General features: G+C 34.5%; 2 protein-coding genes across 3 annotated transcripts in view; one reads left to right on the forward strand and one right to left on the reverse strand.

The window, feature by feature from the left end:
- Positions 1–16,902, reverse strand: part of LOC110632898 (chaperonin 60 subunit beta 2, chloroplastic) — a 71,303-nt gene that overhangs the window by 40,067 nt on the left and 14,334 nt on the right. The gene's annotated exons all lie outside the window — the stretch shown is intronic.
- LOC110632892 (subtilisin-like protease SBT3.18) lies at positions 521–4,543 on the forward strand. 2 transcript variants are annotated; one of them, XM_058145647.1, is made up of 10 exons: positions 521–652; positions 763–854; positions 958–1,055; positions 1,171–1,329; positions 1,425–2,098; positions 2,522–2,589; positions 2,692–2,937; positions 3,033–3,147; positions 3,245–3,461; positions 3,870–4,543. In XM_058145647.1, the coding sequence occupies exons 1-10, from the start codon at positions 548–550 to the stop codon at positions 4,472–4,474; spliced, it is 2,379 nt and encodes a 792-aa protein (XP_058001630.1). In that variant the 5' UTR covers positions 521–547; the 3' UTR covers positions 4,475–4,543. The 2 variants fall into 2 exon arrangements, with proteins under 2 accessions (XP_058001630.1, XP_058001631.1); XM_058145648.1 differs by having other exon boundaries at positions 582–652; positions 744–854.

The raw sequence follows: 16,902 nt of genomic DNA on the forward strand, positions 1-16,902 counted from the left end.
TTAAGTTTGCATAGTTCATTATATATGTTACGACACTCACTATATATCATAAATTGATATTTTGGATATATTGTTGTATTCATGGTCAAAGTTCCCTTAAATTTTTCCTTCAAAGATTAAATTTTACGAGCCTTAAAAGTTATAGAAAGCAAAGGGACAATTTAATTTATATAAAATGATAAAGGTCATATGCTATTTCTGTTCATGGTATTTATGGTATATGATGGAGTTTTATAGGTGTCTTCACCTGTAATTCTACCTCTATGTACAAGTATAGTAAGTACACTACACATGTGATGTACAAGAAAAAGGTGGTAAGATCTAGAGAGAGAGAAAAGAGCTGAAGGGGTGGTGAAGGGTAGGGTTTTCCTTTTCCTCAACTAGCTTTGAAGGTAAAATATCATCATGGATTGAAGAAGGTATGTCAGTACAATTACAATCTTGAAAGCCTTGGAATGCACGCATTATAACCAAAATTTTCCATTGCCACCATCTTTGAAATGATAAGTCAGCTCTCACACACAATAGTATTTAATCCCAACCAGACATGTTGTTCTTCCATATAGGAGACATGGCAACTTATGTGCAATATTTCTGGGGCCTATCCTTCTCATTTTCACTTTATTTCATTCACTCAATATCCATATCTAATGTAAATTTAATCACTCAAAAATCCTTCACCCTTTTTGTTCCCCTTCCCATATATAATAATGATCCCATCCATTGGTTAATATATAAATTCAATCTTCTTGTTTCTTGCAGGTGTACATTGTTTATCTAGGGCTCAACCAATTTCATGATCCTATTGTTACTTCAAACTTTCATATTCAACTCCTGTCTAATGTCTTTGCAAGGTAAATATAAACTTCTGAATGTGATTCATAATCATCAAATCTTATATAATTATTCTTGAACTTAATTAACTATATTAATTCTCTTTCCACCATTCCTTTCTAGTGAAGAAGAAGCTAAACAGTCCTTGCTCTATAGCTACAAGCACAGCTTCTCAGGCTTTTCAGCGATGCTCAATTCAACCCAAGCAATCACCATCGCTAGTAACGAACTTGTTACCCAATTCAATGATTCTTTTAATATATATTAGTGACGGCTTAAGTTAATTGATCTCCTTAATCAAGAAAAACTGTGATTAAGAAAAGCAATTGCATGCAGACATGAAAGGAGTAATATCAGTGTTTAGGAGCAAGACACTAGAGTTGCACACCACCAGAAGCTGGGACTTCTTGGGCCTTACCTTGGACTGCACTACTGAAGCAACTCCACTGCAATTGAGCTATGGCGATAATGTTGTTGTTGGAGTCTTTGATTCCGGTATAGTAGCAAACTTATCTGTCTTATCACAACGAATCATCATATATTTAACCTTTTATGTGCATAAATTTATTAATCTCTTTGTTGATGATAAGGCATATGGCCAGAATCTGACAGCTTCAAGGAAGAGCCATGTCTGTGGCCAATTCCACCATCTTGGAAGGGACAATGTGTTAAAGGAGAAGGTTTTGAACCCAGAAAAGCATGCAACAGGAAGTTAATTGGTGCGCGTTACTACCTCAAAGGGTTTGAACAGCAATTTGGACCTCTAAATAAAAGTTGTGGCAACTCAGAATATCGATCTGCTCGAGACTTCCTTGGTCATGGAACACATACAGCTTCAACAGCAGTTGGATCCATTGTTAAAAATGGAAGCTTCTTTGGTTTTGGGCAAGGCACTGCTAGAGGTGGAGCTCCTAGGGCTAGATTAGCCGTGTATAAGATATGCTGGGGCAAGAATTTGGAAGGGAAATGCGCAGAAGCTGATATACTCGCTGCTTTTGAAGATGCATTGAGAGATGGTGTTCATATAATCTCAGCGTCATTCGGGTCACCACCTCCATTGGCTCCTTTCTTTTTTTCAAGTGCTGATATAGGTTCCTTTCATGCAATGCAATTTGGTGTTAGTGTGGTGTTCTCAGCTGGAAATGATGGTCCTGCTCCATCTCTAGTGGGAAATGTCTCACCTTGGAGTATATGTGTTGCTGCTTCTACTATTGATCGAACATTTCCTACACAGATTGTTCTTGGCAGCGACTTCTCTGTTACGGTAATTTAAATGGTTTTTGTTTTCTTGGCAGTTATATATATACATACATATATATATATATATATTGTTGGAGGTGTTGGGAAAGCGACTCCAACCTAGTACCTGCTAAGATAAGTAATATGCCTTTGATGACTGGACTAAACTAGACTAGGCTTGCAGAGTTAGGTGTATGAGTGCTTGAATATGGTTAAAGACCTAATGAATTAGGGTTAAGATAGACACTTTTAGTTTTCAATCGATTACCTGAATTATGAATATCCTGTGCATATTAATAAAATCTTGAAAGTTTCATCATGCCATTTCCTTTTTCTTGGAAAAGGGTATCTGAAAACCTCAATGGAAAAAAGAAAGAATATTTATATCATGTTGCCTAGCATTATATGGCATATAAGTTTGACTAATTGGGAAGTGATGATTATTTAGGGAGAAAGCTTCATAACCAAAGAGATCAAAGGAAAATTGGCAAACGCAGAGATGTATTTTACTGCTGGGTATATATCTCTCTATCTCTCTCTGATAATAAGTTGTGTTTTTACATGAGTTATTTTCATGTTAATTAAATTAAGTTCATCTAAAAATTTTGCCATTTTCAGAATTTGTATGTTGGAGAATTGGACCAAGAAATCAGCGACAGGAAAGATTATTCTGTGCTTCTCCAATATAGGGCCAATACCATCAAGTGAAATTGCACAGAAAGCAGTGAAGACAGCCAATGGATTAGCTTTGATCTTTGTTGAACCTCCTACCAACCAGATTGCTGATGTAGATATCATCCCCACCGTTCGGGTTGACATTAGCCAAGGCACTCAAATTCAATACTATCTTGCACAGTTTCCTAAGTAAGAGCAAGATTTGGTTAATTTTCTGAATCATAATTGTAATTACAATGGTAAAAACAAATGTATTAATTAATATTAATTGTGGACTGTAAAAGGCTCCCTGTGGTGAGGATATTACCAAGTAGAACTGTAATTGGCAAGTCACCAGCTCCTGTAGTAGCACCCTTCTCTTCCAGAGGTCCAAGCTCCATTTCACCTGACTTTCTCAAGGTAATTAATTGAGCAAATTGTAGTCTAATGACCATGGAATGGGACTTAATCAACTTAATAACGTTGATTAATTCAGATTTTTTTAAAAATGTTACAGCCAGACTTAACAGCTCCTGGAATTAATATACTGGCAGCATGGCCTCCAAAGACTCCTCCAACTCTGATGCCAAGTGATGACGACCGCTCCGTGAACTGGAATTTCCAGTCAGGAACATCAATGTCTTGCCCTCATGTGTCAGGAGTAGCTGCACTCATTAAATCTGCCCATCCCCACTGGTCTCCAGCTGCCATTAGATCTGCTCTAATGACTACCGGTAACTAATTAAGAAAACAATTTTTCTAACAGTGCAACATTGCATTTATCAAGATTAATTAAATATGCTTATTCGTTACTAATTCTGCATTGGAAATTATATATTAATATTACATAGAAATGTATAATATTACATAAAAATGGCGCAATATCATATAAAAAAATATAATTCCTTAGGTTATCCATACAAAATTAACAAATAAACATATTTAATGAATCTTAACAATTGCAATGTTTTACTCATTAAAAAATTGTTAAGATGAACCTTATTATGTTGGTTGAGATTTAAATTCATAACTTAAAAATATTACAAATAATTTCAATATTACCGAGTTAAAATTTATTAATTTTGCACTTATTTACTTGTTTGCTGCATGTACCTAAAAGACTAATTTTCTGTAATCATCAGCGTCCACAAGAGATACGACCCTTGATAGTATTCTGGCTGGTGGATCAATGGAAGTTTCAGATCCTTTTGACATTGGTTCTGGCCACATAAACCCATTAAAAGCAATGGATCCAGGTCTAGTTTACGACATGAAAACCAGAGACTACATTATCTTTCTCTGCAATATCGGCTACACCCAAGAACAAATAAAGAAGATGATTCTTCCTTCTCCTGGAACTGACATAACATGCTGCTCTTACCTACCTAAAACCAACATGAACATGAACATAAACTACCCATCAATCACTGTCTCTAATCTGCAATCCTCTACTACGATCAAGAGGACTGTTAGAAATGTGGGTACAAAGAAGAATGCTATATACTTTGTTAGGATTGTTAAGCCGAATGGAGTGGAGGTAGTGGTCTGGCCTAGGGTTCTTATTTTCTCATGCTTCAAGGAGGAATTCTCATACTATGTGACACTCAAGCCATTGAAGAAATCTCAAGGGAGATATGATTTTGGAGAGATAGTGTGGTCAGACGGATTCCATTACGTAAGGAGTCCATTGGTTGTGGTAGTGAACACTATTGGCGGTGATGATTCTGCTATTGTCTCAAGCATTTAAAGGTCTTCTTAATGCTTATTGATCAACTTAATTTGAGTGTTATATATGTAAGCCCTAATAAATAATTATCATGATCTTGCTTCTGTTATCTTTGATATTGTATTTCAATAAAATCTTTTTTCTACAACTTTATTTGGATTTTTAATGATAACTTTTGCATTTGAATGGAGCTCTCAGATGTTATATGCATGTACTGTAACACACTCACCGTAGCAATTCCGGGTGTCGGTCCAGACAGCTAGAACGTCTGGAAAAAATATTTAAACTAAAGTGAGTAACCATAATTAACTCAAATATTAATAAGAAAAATTTAGGAAAAATTTTATAAATAAAATACAACCAAGTTAAATAAGCCGGTGCTCTAGCGATAGATAACCCAGTGGGAAGTTGCAATCCTCGCAACTAGGAGCCCTAAACAAGAGAGAAAATTTATAAAATAATTTTTGAGACTCTAGAGAAAAGTCATTGAGGTTTCTATGGCATTAGAATGCCAAGAAAAGGCTTAGAAAATTTTTTCGATCGGTACAGAAAGCCAAACGGATAGCAAATTGGTCATTTCGTCTTCAGAGATGATTTTTGACCGACTTGTCCAGTTAAGTAAATAATTACTGTGACATAAAATATGAAAAAATATTGAAGAAAAATTAATTGAAAATGAATAGAAAAGAAAAGAAAAGAAAAGATAAGAAAAGAAAATGAAATAAAAGTCATATTTATGACATAAGCATGATGCAATTAAAATATTTTCACCCAACCAAATTTTGATACATCATTATAAACTACTTAAAAATTAATAAAAGGATATAAAAATTAAAGAACTAAACAGCTATCTTCAACCTTTGGGTAGCCAAAAACGTAGAAAGAGAGAGAGAGAGAGAGAGAGAGAGAGAGAGAGAGGAAAAAAACTCCATGAAAGCTCCACTAAGCTCCAAACTCCACTAAATTCCACCAAAAATCTCATCATTCCTTCATTAAAATTTACCCTTATCACTAGATCAAGCTTGGGGCAGCCATTAGAAGGAAAAATATTGAAGAATTACAAGCTCAAGTTGGGACTCAAGTAAGGTTAGTGTCCAATTCCTTAACTCTTTCCTTTAAATTCTTGTTAGAATGAAAATTTGAGCTAGGATATGTGTAATTTCTTTAAAAATAAACATGTTATAGTGTCACCCTATTCTTTGGCAGCCATGGACTTGTTATGGTGTTGATGATTTCTTTGGATTAAATGAGTGAATAGGCTGCCCTTGATATGATTGTATCACTCAAAATATTAGTTTATGAGTTTAGTGCAAGAAAATGAAACTTTGGAATTCTAGGGTTAGGGTTTTGAAACTCAATTTTGGAGGTTGATGTAACTGAACTTAAATTAATGTTGTAATGGTCAATTAGTGACCACTTGGCTGTGTATAATGAGCAATTGAAGTGAATGGTAGCTTTGGATTTAATTGAGGTTTGGTGTGCTGCCATGAGTGCCCTGCAGGTCTGGATGTGAGTCCAGCATGTTTGGGCAGCTCTAACTTGGGTTGTGTAGGTTCAATTGGTAGGCCAATTGGACATGAAATTAGACATATAATGGCACAATTTTGGTGGAGAAACTCTGTCCAGAAACTAAACATAGGATGCCCTAAAAATTGACCATATCCGGGTGACTTACATTCTGCCTGGGCAAAATGACCAAATGAACAGTATTTATTCATTTAGTCATAACTTAATGTAGAAAGGTCCAATTGACCTGAATTTTTACCAGTAGAAAGCTGAGACATAGCCCTACAACTTTCATGAAGAAAATAAACCAAAATTTTGACCATAACATATCCAAAAACTAACCTGCAGTCAGTGTACAAAAACTGCAGAATTGATTTTGCCCAGAAATTTTGGAAAAAATTGCAATCCGGCCAGTTATGGTGTTTAGGATATAACTTGAGCTACAAAACTCCAAATGGAGTGATTCAAATAAAGAAATGTAACTAGACACAATAAGGAACAACTTTGATGAAGAACATTTGGCCAAATTCTCACTGTAGAATGGCCTAATGGAACAGTGAACTCTAGCACCCAAAACTGAAATTTCTGATTTATTCACCATTGGTTAGAAGTATGGATTGGCAACTAATGCCAACACTTTTGGGAACCAAAATGTGATAAATTTATGTGATTAGGACTTATGTAGCTATTATGCATTCGAAAGTCAATAATTTGCCCTAAATAGTAAAATAAATAGTAACCTTACATGTAAAGGATGAAAATTCAATCAATAACTTGGTAATGTGCCCTAGTACACCTAGTAAGATTGGTTTGGATAGGTTAGCATGCTAATAGGGTTCAGTTTAGCAGTATTGCATATGACATTATGCCATTCTGTGATTTTATGGCTTTTAGCCATTCTGATATTATGATGATACATGGCCTTATGCCTAATGTTATTACAGCTTATCAGCTATTCTGTTGTACACCGGGAGACACTATGTGATCGATGGTGTGACGGCTTGAGGTGCTTGGTACCCAGTGCCAGTTTACCCGTTTATCCAGTCCAGTTATCCAGTATAGGTTACTTGGGAAACCAAAAAATGAAAGTTGATAAATTTAATGAAATAATGGATATAACAAGTACCAAATAAATAAGACTACAAATAATTACCAAAAATTTATCTGCATAAGACATCAATATACACATTGCATATTTATTTTCTGTAACGATCGGGAACCAGCCACTAGAGGAATTGTCCGCTTTGGCCATAAGCCTCACGGTTTTGTCCCATAGGTGGAATGGAAAACTTCCCAGGAGGTCACCCATCCTAGGATTTCTCTCAAGTGAGCACGTTTAACCCTGGAGTTCTTCCAACTCTCCAGGCCATTCCACCAAAAGGCGCCTCTAGTGATTAGTTCCCCCATCTTATATATCATTACTTTTGAGCCCAAGACCATCTCCGTGCTTTGCCGATGTGGGATTTGCCTAAGGGACCTTTCTCCCCCCCTTTCAGGACTCAGCGTCCTCGCTGAGGTTTGCCCCACCATCGCCCAAGAGGACACGCGAGCGGCTCTGATACCAATTGTAACGATCGGGAACCAGCCACTAGAGGAATTGTCCGCTTTGGCCATAAGCCTCACGGTTTTGTCCCATAGGTGGAATGGAAAACTTCCTAGGAGATCACCCATCCTAGGATTTCTCTCAAACGAGCACGTTTAACCCTGGAGTTCTTCCAACTCTCCAGGCCATTCCACCAAAAGGCGCCTCTAGTGATTAGTTCCCCCATCTTATATATCATTACTTTTGAGTCCAAGACCATCTCCGTGCTTTGCCGATATGGGATTTGCCTAAGGGACCTTTCTAAAACATGTCACACCCTACCCCTCTGTAAGGCATAACATGATCCCGTAGTATACCTAATGAATTACCAACTCCGTCTATTGATAACCCATTAAATACACTACAAGGGATTTTCAAAACTTTTCTTACTTCTTTTACAGTAGTGAGCACTATTTACAGGTGTTAAAACCTTTTTGAACTGAAGTGATAGAATTGACACATTTGAATTATTTGGAATTTCTGTAAAAATTTTAGCAGAGTGCCCTCTGTATTTTGGATAAAACAGTTCTTCAGAAAACCTGTAAAAAGCACTTCAATATGTATTTGCAAATCTCAACTCCAACATATTTCTCAACACAACATTTTTCTCAACTCAAATCCGCAGTGATTTTTCAAAGACTGAGATACAAGAAATATAATACAAAACTATTCAAGTAAATGAAATCTCAAATTTACATTTACAATAATTTACATTTAATTACAAACCAAAATATTTTACAAGAGTTTCTATACAACTGCTCAAATAATTTACATACATATTATTACATGCATACATCAAAACCTATGTACATGGGTATACCTATGATATACCTGGAGCTGATCTGAATATATCTTCAAGGAAATTTACTTACTGCTCTATGCTCTTCTTACCTGCGACAGCATACAAAGCTATCGCTGAGTGGTGAACTCAGTGGTGCATAACTATAATTTAAAACATAGTACAATATACATTGACAAAATTTACAGTAAATAAATTAGGAATCTGAATACTCATCAAATTTCAAAACTCAAAATATTCGTTGCCAATAATGTAAATCATTTGTATAAATGACTTTGATCACAAAATTCAATTTATCAAACCATGACTAACCATTTAAGTAATTCAACAAAATCAATTATACATAAACCATAATTGAAATCGCAATTTCTTACCATTCAAAAGCCATTCTGTATCTCAAAAATCATTATGTATTTCAAAAATCATATTGTATCTCAAAAATCATACTGTATCTCAAAACTCATTCTTTATCTCAAAAATCATTCTTTATCTCACTAACCATGCAAGACTAATCCGAAAGGGCCATATTCGATGTGATTCTAACTCCCTATGGTCGGGGAGGTCAAATCAGATTCTAACTCCCTATGGTCGGGGAGGTCGAATCATCGTGCACAGTACCATCACAATAATGAATCTTCCGCAAGGGCCATAACGATAAAATAAACTTATATCTAACCTCAAATCAGAGGAAAATCTAAGCCTGTGCACGTACCATGGTAATCAAAACACAACTAACTCCATTGTCTTCTCAACAAATGAGAGAGACGGGTAATAACCTAGTCAAGCATCTATAGTGAGATATAAAACAATATCACAATCCATTTAGTGAGCATAAATCACAATACAATTCGATTCAAAGTCAATTTCAATATCCAATAAAGTTTTATGCTCATCACAATTCAAATCATACAATTGCATTTTTCCATGAAAATTACCTTCACAATTCAAAATATGTTCTATCACAATTTTCCAAAACATAATTTGTTCAATCCATAACAATGCTTAATACTTGTGGAAATACCATTTCACAAAGCTGAATTCATACATACTATAACAATTTTCAATAATCATTGAATTAAATCCAATGCTTGTTAAACATAATACATAAGAAAAATATGTCATTTAATCATATGAAATATTCAAAGTAAAATCAGTTAAAAACTAGTTGTGCACAAACCTCTGATAATTGTCTCCTGGTCTTGACTCAGTATTTCTGTCCCTTTTGCTGAGTCCTTGTTAACTGAGAAACACAATTTGAAGTGTTTCAGTGCTAAATTAATTTGCCTCTAACGATAATGTTCGATAAACAATTCACTGAATACCTTTATTTGCTTAATTACCTAATATACCGACCCTCGATGCGTTTTCTAGGTAAATTAGGTTTTAGTGTCCTTTATATGTCACATTCGATAGGATTTTAGGGTTGGTACGTGTTACCAAACTCAATTCTATGTATATTGCGTTTTCTTGCATTTCATTGTAAATTGCTGGATTTCGGGATACTAGTTTGACCTAGCCGGACGGCCTAGTTCCCTCGATTTTCGGGTTTCGGTCAAAACTACAAACTTGTAGATCTATGTCTTATTGCACGTGGGGCAAAATTTCAGGTCAATCCGAGTTAAGTAGACTAAGTTATGGTCATTATACTATTACTGGTCAAATGGCATCAAATTAGGTCAATTTTAGGTCAATTTGGTCAACTTTGGTTCGGCCAGTTTTTGGACCCGAACTTGTGCAAGCTTTTTGACTTGCTTCTGGTCATTTCTGGGTTTTGGTGTCTTCATAAGACTTGTAGGTATGGGTCTTAACTATTCATGGTTAAAATTTCAGGTCAATTGGACCTGTTTTGAGTGAGTTATGGCCTAAACACTCACTGCTGCCCAATTGGTCATTTTTCAGGTCCTAATTGTACCTAATCCGAATTGGTCATTTTCTTAGGTCACCTTGCAAGTAGAATTTTGGTATGTTTTCTCAATGAAAGTTGGCACATTTTGTGCCTAGTTCCACCTCCAATTGGTCTCATACCAATTGAGGTTACACATTTAAACTTATTGGCTAAAATATACACTGCCCTTGGTTACTTTGCTCAACACACATCAATCACACACATTTACCCTGCAATATGTTTACTTCCCTACCAATCTGTTTTGGTACATTACCAAAAGCATATTCTACTTTACATTAACATTACTTTGGGCAGATTACAATTACCCTCAACACACCAAATATAATTCACATTTACAAATTCTAAGTACCATTACATACACACCTAACCATTACAAATCTTACATACACTTTACAATATCAATCTCCATACATATCCATCAATCCTTCTAGGTCAATATTCTGCCTACACTTCCATGAATACATACATTTACTCAAGTGTTCCCAAGCTGCCAAAAATTGTCCTTCAACATCAAAGTGCCATACAATTTACCAATTCCCATCCAAGTGCATAAATCACCATATATATGTGAAATAATTCACTAGGATATTAAATCACCATGATCAACATTATTTCTCATCAATTATATGCATAATAAATCATTAAATGCGTGACCCCATGGCTGTCCAAAAATGGCTATCTCAATAACTATTTAAACTTTAAAATTTCCTTCACAAAACTAACACCCATAACATGAACATAAAGTTTAACAAAGGAATTCTCAAAAATGTAAACTTACCTTTAATTGTAACTTGCTAAACCTTCACCAAAATTCTCAAATTTGGTATCAATATCTTCCTTGTGATGGGTAGACAAACTTTCATGAAGAACCCTAGGTGATTGGAGTTGAAATGAGGGGATGGATCAAGCTTTACACAAAACGGCCATGGAGGTTTCTAGGTTCTTCAATTCGGCAATGTTGAGAGGATTTGAGGAAGATGAAGTTTCAGCTGGTTAGTGGACTTACATCAGCCATATTTATGTTTAATTAAATCCTTAGTGGTCCACTAACTAAGTTTAAATCATTTTATAAGTTAAACTTTCACTTAATCCCACATTAACCCATAATTTTAGTTATTTACTTTAGGTACCACCAAATTAATTTTTCATTTTATTTTCTAAGTGTAATATCATTTATTTTTAATGGACATTTATGTCAAAAGACAATTCGGGATGTCAAATGACCATAATGCCCCTGTTCGGGTGGCATTCCCGATTTTTCGGTATTACCGGGTTTTGTCTGTTTTTCGATTTCTCACTTTTCTTTATACTAATTATTTAATTTTTCTTTGATCTTTCTAATGATATTCCTAAAAATGTTTTCCAAGGTTCCCCGCAGTCCAGGGCTAGTCAACGGTCCACGCCGTGACTTCCCGGTGCGGTCACCCATCGCTAGGTTTCCCGGCTCGCTTAACTTGATCACATTTCTTTGCTATTATTTTTCCTTTGTTTTTCTTTTATTTTCTTTTCTTGTATTTCATTATTTTATATCTCCTCACTCATATTGAAGTGTAGTTCTAGGCATCCTAGCTGTCCGGACAGCACTGGTCACCGGAGCAGTAGAACGCACTACCGAACTTTGGGGTGTTACATTTTCTTTTAGTTCTTTTTATTTTATTATTGGCACCACTAAGCATTATTGCTTAGCGCATTGCTTTTTGCTACGCGTAGGTACTAGAGATACGGAGCGTGATCCCAGTAGACCCCAGTCAGGGTGAGAGTCAGATCTGCTAGTGTCCTGTGTTACCTCTCAGCTACAGTGCATTGGTAGGATGCTAGGCTATATTTTGTATTTTGTGTTTTGTATCTTTGTAAATTTTGTAATTAAACTTTTATTTTGTCATGTATATTGAAAATTATGTGATTATGTATTAATGAAAGTATCTATAAATAGTGTTCATAAATGAAAATTGAGTAGTTATTTATGATTTGAGTATAAATATGATGTGAATTGAATGATTGGAAAGTTTGAGAAATTGATGAGAAATTGTTGAAAATTGTTGAGACCATGTTGATGGTTATTGGAGTTTGAGAATATGGATGAATATTTGGGAGTGTTTTTCACAGGTTCCGAAGAACTGTTTTCTCCATTTTTAGCCGGTACTCTGCCAGATTTTCTATAAAATTTTCGAAACTTTAAATGAATTTATAATTTCTATAAATGACTTAAATGAGTTATATTTCACAAATTGCACTTCATAACTATGAAGAAATAAATTAAGAAAGGATAAAAATAATTGAGATAAAATATGGTGTTCCGGTACACTGTGTGACATATCTTGCTCGGCTACACTGTAGACGGGTCAGGGGTGTCACATGTACTTATTATACTTTATCTATATTCATATAAATGAAGTGAAAATTAAATTAAAATATAATGATTCTTTAAAAAAAATGTGACACCCCCTACCCATCTACAGTGTAACGGAGCAAGATATGCCACACAGTGTATCGGAACATCATATTTCATCTCATTTATTTTTATCCGTTCTTAATTTATTTATTGATGGTTATGAAGTGCAATTTATGAAATTGGTTTCATTTAAGTCATTTATTGAAATTATAAATTCATTTGAGGTTCCGAAAAATTTATAGAAAATCTGGTAAAGTACCGGCTAAAAATGGAGAAAATAGTTTTTCGGAACCTGTGAAAAACACTTCCAATAATCATTCTATTCCACAACTCCCAATTTCTTTTTTCATCAATTCTCAAAAATTCTTCCATTTGTCATCATTCATTTAACATCATAATCATGTACATTTCATTTATAAACACAAATTTACAAATACTGACATTCATACAAAATTATATTACATAAGTTTCAATTCATACATGAGAAAATAAAAGTTTAATTACAAACAGTACAAACAGTATAAAATACCAAAATGGGACCTAGTGTCCTACCAATGCACTGTAGCCTGTGAGGTGACACGTGAAGGAACGGAAGCGTGAAAAACACAAGTTTATACCATTGAATTTAAAAATTTTCACCTAGGGTCACATGCATCATGCAAAATTTATTTTTATCTATTTGATTTCAATGATAAACAACATATTAAAACTCTTTTAATATGTTTTTGGATCTGTATTTGCCATTTAAGATTTTAAAATTAATCAGATTAATTTTAGAACCCTAGATTAAATCAAGAACGATTACACTAACCTCTTGATATGCAGCAGCGTGTCTGCGCCTTTGAGATTCGTCTTCAGGACACCAGATGTTGTCCCTCTAGCTTGTTCACACCAAGAATACCTATGGCAGCCCTTGAACAGCTTCTAAAGCCTTTTCTATTAATTAGAAATTCAAGTTCTGCCTTTTAAGAGATTAGAGATGTAAACAGGACACTAGAAACAATTTCTAGTGTTCTTAATTCAAGAGATTGATGGCTAATCTCTTTGAATTGATGAGAGATGAAGAAGAATAGCTGGAGAGGCTCAAAGTGGCGTGACAAATGAGAGGAGAGGCTGCTGGTTATTTTTTTTTTCTCATAACCACACTTAAATAGCTAGGTTAACACATTAAACCCTTGCCACATGTCACCCTTTGATTAGCTCAGGTTTAAGTGACCCAATCAAATTGTGCCAAGTGTCAAACCTATATTTAATCTTGATTTTAATCATCTTACATGATTAAAAAACATTTGGCAAGCTTATGTGTTATGCCATGTGTCACCATCTCATGATGCCACGTGTCACACTGCAAAATGACCAAAATGCCCCTGTGTCTTAATTTTGAGTTCTCAACCCAAAATAATTATTTTTCTTCTTCTAATTAATTTATATCAAATATAAATTAATTAATTAATCTCTATTAATTAATTTCTCATTAATTAAATTCATATTTAAACACTTTAAATATAAATTTAACTTATATTATACATCCAATAATCTAGATTTGGTTTCAAGTCATGCTAGGGACTTTGCAATCTAATTGCAAACCAAACCTATTTAATTAATCAATTAAACTCTTTAATTAATTAATTAAATCATATTTAATTAGGTGATAACTTGTGTATGTGTGTGACTTACTAGGCTCATCACTAATTGGCAATGAGAAATGATATCAACTCTTAATATCATCAGAACTCTTTCTTACCATAAATGATTTCTCTAAATTATTTTATGCACCTCATAGACCATGGTTAACACCTAGCGTAGCATGCCATGGCCACCCAATTAGTAATAAGGTTTACCTTAAATGAACCTATAATCATATGAGAATCTCTCTGTTACAAAATCCCAACTCAAGCTGGAGTCATGGTTTATGTCAAACTCCATTTGCTATGAATATTATGTTCTCTTTTAATTCCAGTTCTTGATTAAAAAGATTTTCTCATCAGAAACTCTTTTCTGAATAAATCTATCTGTCCTGGTCAGGAACTCGAAACATCAAGAACAATTAAATGAACATAGGATTTTATCTCTATTTACTTAGAGGAACAGATTCCATCTTGATCAACACCGACCTCCATATATAACTAGCAGGAGCCAACACATGCCCATATACCCATACATAGTACAAGTATGAAAGCAGTATCAAACTCAAACTACCTATATACAAGATAACTGTGTTATCTCAGGTCTAAAGATTATATGCACTGATATGATTTATGACAAAACATTGACAAGAGTAAACTCCATGTGCTTGTCATAAGCGTCACTGGTTCGGCCTACTTATCATTTATAAATGCCTATCATGTTTGTTATATGGCATGAGACTCACCATTCCATCTTATTTATATCTCATATAAATAACTTGGGAACAAACATGAATACAATCTTTCTGGATAAGTCATGTCCTTATTATGAAGTATCCTCGATTGTGAACCTATTTATGATACTTTGTGCTAGAAATATTGTCACTCATATTCTTAACAACTTAAAAATAATATTTCTAACAAAATATCAATGGACCTTTTCTATTACACATAAATATATTATGTAAACGGAAAAGTGGAAATGCCTTTATTAATAAAAATATGTACAAGATACATACTAAATGATATGCTCTAGGGCATACTACTAACAACACGGACACTATGCAGATATGTAAACAGGCCTCACCTAGTCTGTGGTCTGTTGGACTTTCTGTCAGTCTCTCCAGAACCTACGCGTGGCAAAAAACAACGTGCTAAACAATACTACTTAGTGATGCCAATAATAAAATAAAAAGAGCTTAAAAGAAATAAACATGTAGTGTACATGTTAATTTCTTATATAGACAAATTTTTTTGATAATTATTTATAACATTATTTATTTGGTCAATAATTGATTAAAATTTTTCAATATTTATTTTTGGTTGCCCAAGTAACCTATACTAATTGATTGGACTGGATAACTGGTAAACTAGCACTGTTTACCAAGTACCTCAGGCCGTCACACCATCTGTCACAAAGTGTCTCCCGGTGTGCAACAGAACAGCTAATAAGCTGTAATAAATATTAGGCACAAGGCCAAGTATCATAACGATGTCAGAATGGCTAAAAGCCATAAAATCACAGAATGGCCATTTAAGCCATGAATCACATAATGGCATAATGCCATGTGCAGTACTGCTAACAAAACCCTATTGGCATGCCAACCTATCCAAACCAATCACACTAGGCTTACTAGGGAATTACACTTTTTAATTATGTAATTCTTTGAAATTGAAATTTTATGGCTACTATTCATTTTATTAGTCAACTAAAATGTTGACTTTTTCATAGACAATAGGTATATTGGTTCTAATATCATCAATATACCACATTTTGCATTTTAAAATTGTTGGCATTGGTTGCCAATTTTATTTCAAAGCTTAGGGTTGGTTATTTAAAATTTTCAGATTTCAAGTACTTGATTTACTATTCCATTGGTTAGTTGTACAGTAGGAATTTGGCAATATTGTCTTCATGAAAGTTGTTCCTTTATATGTGTTCTTTAATTCCTTTTTTGAATCACTCCATTTGGAGTTTTCTAGTTCAAGATATGTCACTTTGAGCAAGGTTGGACGGATTGGTATTTGCCCAGAATTTCTGGGCAGAATCCCATTCTACCAGATTTGGTAGCTCAGCTTTGGGTAACAATTTCATTTGGTTAAGTGCAGAATTAGAGTTTATGTTCAACATAAAAGTTGTTCTAAATTTTCTAAGCTTTTCATTGATATAAATTTCAGGTCAATTGGACCTTTCTACAGTGAGTTATGACCAAATGAATGAATACTGTTCATTTGATCATTTTGCCCAAGCAGAATGTGTATTACCCGGATTTGGTAAATTTTTAGGACATCCTAAGTTTGTTTTCTGAACAGGGTTCCTTCACCAAAGTTGTGCCATTATGTGTCTAATTTCATATCCAATTAGCCTTACACCAATTGAACCTACACAACTCCAGTTATAGCTGTCCAAATCTGCTAGACTTACACCCAGTCCTGCAGGTACACTAGGCAGGATACCTATCTTCAATTCCCATGGCACAAATCACTTCACTTCCTAATCACACATAGCCAAATGGTCACTAATTGACCATTAGAACTTCCTTTCACCAATACATGAGCAAATCTCAAATTTGTGCCCCAAACCCTAACTCCAACCATTTCAATTCTTTAAACAACATACAATCAAGTGTTCTAACCAT

Source organism: Hevea brasiliensis, chromosome 4, assembly GCF_030052815.1.
Source record: "Hevea brasiliensis isolate MT/VB/25A 57/8 chromosome 4, ASM3005281v1, whole genome shotgun sequence".
NCBI lineage: Eukaryota > Viridiplantae > Streptophyta > Magnoliopsida > Malpighiales > Euphorbiaceae > Hevea > Hevea brasiliensis.